The 6,399-nt window shown below is 29.8% G+C and overlaps 1 protein-coding gene across 1 annotated transcript in view; it reads right to left on the bottom strand.

Annotated features, from left to right (window-relative positions):
• The window catches only part of LOC106470322 (low-density lipoprotein receptor-related protein 1B-like), a gene marked incomplete at its 3' end in the record, with an annotated part of 107,644 nt that overhangs the window by 93,121 nt on the left and 8,124 nt on the right, over nt 1–6,399 (bottom strand). Inside the window, exon 3 of the mRNA XM_022398945.1 lies at nt 4,410–4,517. Coding sequence (XP_022254653.1) covers nt 4,410–4,497 — 88 coding nt within the window. The remainder of the gene's footprint in view (nt 1–4,409; nt 4,518–6,399) is intronic.

Here is a 6,399-nt window from a genome sequence, read left to right as displayed (position 1 = left end):
CTAATGCAGCTAAAGTTATTGTTCATAAACAATAATGAACCTTTTTTTATCTGATATTTTGCTGTAAAAATCCAGTATTAATGTGTTAGTGGAAAATATAACGAAGACAAGTCCACCAAAATGAGACCCAACAATAAGGGGGGGGAATGTATCCGAGTTCTGTAATACTAATTCTGAAAGCATTTTGTGGTATGGAGTATTTTTATGTGATACAGTTGAATTTGTATCCAGAATTAATCTTGATTTTTCAAAGTCAATCCTATCTTTGGCTATGTGGCCTTTTATGGTTGTTTAGTTATCAATAGTCTACTCTGTTTGTTCATAAAGATGGTATTTTGAACAGAAGTCTTGAGAAGATGTTTTCACTAAATCAAAATATAAAATCAAGTTATATTTCACTGGCATTCATGTAGAAAAGCAACATAAGCTTTACTCAATATCCTCCATTTAGTATATTTTTTAAAACTTATTTTATCCAAAATAAAGTAAAATAGTTTATTCTGTCTTTAAATCTCCACAATACATTCACTTGTTTAACACAGACTTCTTATGTCTCCTCCAAACACATACATTCACCTTACAACCATGAAACCTTTATTACCACTTACAGAACTGAGAATACTACCGATTTAGAAAAATGTTTTGACCTAGTAACTCATCATGAAAAAAAAAAAAGGGTTCATTATTGTTTATGAAAAATAACTTTAGCTGCATTTATACTGGATTTTTACAGCAAAATATCAGATAAAAAAGGTTCATTATTGTTTATGAACAATAACTTTAGCTGCATTAATGTTTTCCACAAACATATATAAACATCATTCTTTCATATTCCGTGAATAAGTCACCTAAAGTTAGTTACTCAGTTACATGTTTCAAGTGTTTAAGTTACTTGTGTAATGGTGTTAGTTTTGAGCTTTTAGCTTCTTGTGCAGAGATATTAAGACTTTTGTGTTAGAACTACATACATTATCTTACTTTGGCAAGATGAGGAAGTCATTCTTGTGTTTTGTTTTGTATTTATGAAATGTATAAACAACTATCTTACAGTAATAGCTGGATGTACCTCAGGCCAGTTTCGATGCAGTGATGGAACTTGCATACCTTCTCAAGAGAGATGTGACAGTCACCAGAACTGTCCTGATGGATCTGATGAAAGAAACTGTCGTGAGTATTTTTGTAGTAAATCAATGCATTTTTGTATACGTTTCTACCTTTTGTTAGAGTAGTGTGTAAAATTTTGCTCATATTTCAAATTTAATATTTTCTCTTTATGGTAAAAAGTTCTGCTAGTGGCTTTACACTCCTTCAAGATACTAATTTGTTGTAGTATAAACTTATGTTTTATAACTGGTGGCAAGTATCCAGTTTACAATTTAGGATTGGCATCAAAGCTTTTGAATTAAAGTCATCAAAACAGTATTATTTAGTGTAACATTCTGCAGTCTTATAACTTGCTGATAGTGTATAAATTTATTCTATATGTGGAGCTACTGATATTGATGTAATCAATAATTTTAAACATAATTACATGTCTTGTTATATTGAAAGTTAAAAAAGTTGTAATAAGTTTGATTTTTGCTTGTATAGTTAAGTTATATAAGTTTAGTGTTAATTGGCTTTCAAGCACAAGCTGCAAGACAGGCTGCTCAAATACAGGAAGAGACTTTGGAACAACGTAAAGTTAGACTTCGAGCTCAAGCTGAAAGGCAGGCTACTCAAAGACAGCACGAAACTGTTGAACAGCACAAAGCCAGAGTTCAGTCAGAATCATCAAGGCAAGCTGGATATAGACAACAAGAAACTTCTGAACAACTTCTGAGCAAGTAACAGAGGAGCAACATGATGTACGACTTCAGGCTCAAAGAACAAGACAAGCTTAAAGATGATCTAATTTCAAATAAAGCTTTGTTTGATTAAATACTTTTTTTTTTCTCGCATCACCGTTTTTTTACTTACTGAATACCTTGCTTAAAAAAAATACTGATCTATACATTTCAAATCTAAATTTTCACCGTGCAACGCCGGGTAACTCCGCTAGTATTCAATAAATAAGGAGTTCAGTCATCAGAATATTTGCCATCATCAACAATACTCATCAAGATGAACTTTCCTGATCTTTTCATAGAAGCAATTTTTTTGAAACTCTCAAAATATTCAATAAGAAAATATTTTCAAGAACAAAGATTTTTTTCTAAGGAATTTACAAAAAAAAGTTCCAGATGAACTAATGTAATAATAGGTGAAAGTAACCTCTTTTTCTGGACAGTAACTCAGTTTTATTTTTGCTTATTAAGCAACAACTAGTTTCTGAGTTTGAGTATCTTAAGAGGACTTTTAATTGAAAGAATTTGGCCAGCCTCACTGATAAAATAACAATTGTTTAGTAAGATAATTAAAGTTTTAATATGCATTCAACTATCTAGACTTTGTGTTAATAATGCGGAACGATAACAATGCACACAAAGTTTGTTTTTGTTTAATTCAAGTTCACATCATAAAGATGGAGTATCACGGTTCTCAGAACTATGTAATTTTTGTAAAAATGTACCCTTTTTTATTTTTCTCCAGATTAATGACAATATTTCGAGAGACGTGTAACCTTAAAACAAATATTTCAGAAACTAATCCTAAAACATTTCAAGAACTTCAGTTTCTGTTTAAATCTGGAATGGCACCTCTCCTCCTAACAATTGAATCATTTCATTAGACAAAAAGAATGTAATGAAATGATTAATCAGCCGTTTCTTTTCATTTTCTTTTCTTTGATCAAGTTAAATGGTTTTCCTTTTGAAATAACGAATGTTAAAAGCAAAATGACGAATTTTCATGGCTTGGCTACAAATTAAAAACAATTCTAGGATAGAAGCAATTCGCCATTGAAATAATGTGATACCAGAAGCTTTCTTTTCAGCACTTTGTGAACCAAAATATGAAAACGAATAACGAAAGTTTCTTAAATCAAACCTTTTCTAGTTAAGCAGTTTGTATAATTGAATGGATTTCCTTTGTTATGAAGCTTTCCATTAGATCTTTTTATTCATCCTTGCAGGAGCTAGGTATTGTCACTTTCTCACAAAACCATAAATTATTGCTTACACCATTTCAATAATTCAACTCTGACAAAATAGTTCATAATATACTCTATACACCATTATTTATAAAATCACTGGTGATGGTTCAGATCACATGCAATAAAACCTTGAAATGGTGAAAAGGATGGGCTATAATAATAGCCTCCCAAATACAGAACGAAAAAAATAGTAAAAAAAATAACAACAAAAAACATGGCTAATTATATTTTCAAAAAATGATAATTTCGTAATAAATATAAGCCAATGTGTTGGGATGAGCAGAAAAATCCTAGAAAAACAGTTTTGTAGAGCTCTAAGAAAATACAAGTTTTAAGATTTTTCACACTTCCTTGTGAAATATTAAAAACAAATTTAGATACCTATATCGGTAACAACTATATGTTAACAAATATATGCCAAGCAAGTTCACAACTTTCAAGTGGTAGGAAACACGATTGAAGTTCTAGCATTTATTTTAACTAAGTAAATGTTGCAAAATGATAAAACAATAATTCTAAAATACTTTTGGGTTAAAAATTGAGGGAATAGAATAGTTATTTGTACTTCAGTTTTGAAATATTATATGCAAGTGATCTCTAACCACCTAAAAGGTTACACAAGCAAATGATGATAGTCTAAAAAATTAAATATATTAGCTGTGCTGTGTCAACTTTAAAGATTAGTGTTTCTATCAAAATTGTCACCATTATCTACACTCCATCAAAAATCCACTGTCGACCTGTTATATTCATAGAGAGAAAATTTTCATGTCTCGAGTGTAAAAAGAATCAAATTCTAATATTTATTAATTTTTACAGATATATCTATAAAAGGAAGTGTCTATGAAGCATCTCAAATACAGTAAAAAAGTTCACAAACAGAGAAAGAGTTCTAAACTTTACTACAAATCTGAAAAGTAGATTTTTAGCTTTAGTCGGTTTCCCAGATGACAATAATAAAAAAAATCTTGATTAAAATGAAGACAACCAATAACAATTTAGTCTCATATTTACATCAAACTTGCATACTTTCCCTAGAAGAACATGAGTGACGATTATTTTCAAAGAGCACTTACCACATTATTTGGTTTATGAATGAAATGGTTGAGGAAATCTCTCATTTCCTTTTTTCATGTTTTATTAAATATCCATGTTCAAACACAAGTAATCCAAAAGTTTATTTACAAACATTTTAACTGGGAGAACAGAATCAGTAATAATATTTCATAAGGATATTTGGAACATATATTCAGCAGAAAACTTCTATATCTAATAATTACATCATACTCTGACTATTCATTTTTTAAAATCTAGAATGACCTGAACCTGAACTTACGGCAATCTCTCTCATCTGAACTATCCTGACAGTCATTATACCCATCACACTTTCTCCTGGAGTCAATGCAGTAACCATTTCCACACATGAATTCATTTGGTTTGCATGCTAAAATGAAAGTATTTGATTCATCTTTTTACTTAACTGAAGTATAATAACCTTAAAAAGATATATGAACAAAGAATACTAGATATTTTGGATTAATATAAAACCATACATTATATACACACACACACACATTATATATTGTGTACACATATTATTCAAATTTAGTAAATAATGTTAAAGAAAAATTTTCCATTTTCCTTTCAAGTAATACTTAAGCTTCAATCAACAGTTTCAGAATTTCTAATGTTTTCATAATTAGTATATACTAGATGTACTTGCTCATGGTCCCCGAAAGTGTACTGTTTCATGAGTAAATAAAACCAAAATTAAGAGTAACAAAAAAAAAAAAAACTATAATTTTTTATTTCTTGCTATTGAAGTTTATATATTATTCTGTGTTGTAGCCCACAGAGTGCATAATTCTGCTTGTAATGCATGGCATGCACACATTTTACTGATGTCACTACAATGCAAATTGCAATGCTAATCACACTGTGATATTTTAGTGTCTACTGACTGACTGTCAAACACACTACTGTATTGTGGTGCGAGTGTTTAAAACAAGTAACCCCTTCAGTACCCTTTCCAGGAAATAACATTTACTTGTAACATATGCAAAGTAACTTAACAAATTTCAAAAGATGAGAAATATGCAATAAATTCCGAGGGACTTGTATATAAATTTCAAAGCATGTCTGTTTGACTTAAATCATTTTCTTGAATTAAGAGTTTTTATATACACACAGTATATATACACGCACACACATGCATGTAAAGTCTGGTGAATATCTGGTTCAAAATATACTAGTACAATTTTGAGTAAATTTTAAGTTAATGGTATACAATACAAATAGGATAACTAGTGTAATTCCATACTTTTCAAGGATTTCCCATACACTGTATGAATATATTTTTAAACAATAACTAAATTTTTTGTACTGCAAAATCACTTAATTCTATAATAAATGATTATATACTGCACTTCAAATCACTAAAGCTAATTCAAAACATCCTCACAGTATACTTCTCTAACATCTCAGGATTCCTCTTGGAATAAAAATGGTAAGTTTCAATTAAAAAAGTTCCATTCTTTAAAAAGCTAGCTTTTGAATATCTTTCATTAAAATAGTATGTTTTACACATAACACTAAAAGTTAATATGTGTTAGCTTTATAGTGCATCATGTTTAAAACAGCTTTTTTATATTTCAATTAGTCTTAGAGGAATAAATGCTAAATGCAAATTGGAGCTTGATAATTCTATTTAAAACAATACTGTAGACTGTAATCTATTCCAATATTGTCACAGTTCTATTTTTTTGTTGTTAGGATTACTAAAATTTGAATACATGTCTTGTGAAAGACCAAAAAGTATTCACGGTTACACCTGAAGCAAAAAACAAGTTAAATATTCATTACCATACATATTTCTTTGATTCCGTTCTTCTTCTGTTTCAGCTGCTCTTTGTGCTTGAATTCTTTGATTCCGTTCTTCTTCTGTTTCAGCTGCTCTTTGTGCTTGCATTCTTTTAGCGGCGGAAGACTTTCCTTAGAAAAGATGTTTCTTGGGTGGCATAATCACCTGTATCACTAAATAATAATTTGTAATTCACAAAGTTACTAAATCACTTATGAAACCACTTAGCACTATTTAAAGAAAACTGTTTTTGGAAATACTGAATTGACAGCAAGGTGATCTGAGTGTCTCCCGCCAGAACGCTTTCTATGTGCAAAACGTGCTTATGTTTGTTCATTACAAACAAATTTATTACACAAAAATGGCGCAATAATCATTAATTGTCAATTTCGTCATTAAATACTATAAGAAATACAAACTAAATAGCACCATTAAATTTCTTGTAAAAAACTGGTTATTATGAAGT

The sequence above is a fragment of the Limulus polyphemus genome, unplaced genomic scaffold (assembly GCF_000517525.1).
Source record: "Limulus polyphemus unplaced genomic scaffold, Limulus_polyphemus-2.1.2 Scaffold3943, whole genome shotgun sequence".
NCBI lineage: Eukaryota > Metazoa > Arthropoda > Merostomata > Xiphosura > Limulidae > Limulus > Limulus polyphemus.
This window is presented reverse-complemented; position numbering and strand designations above follow the sequence as displayed.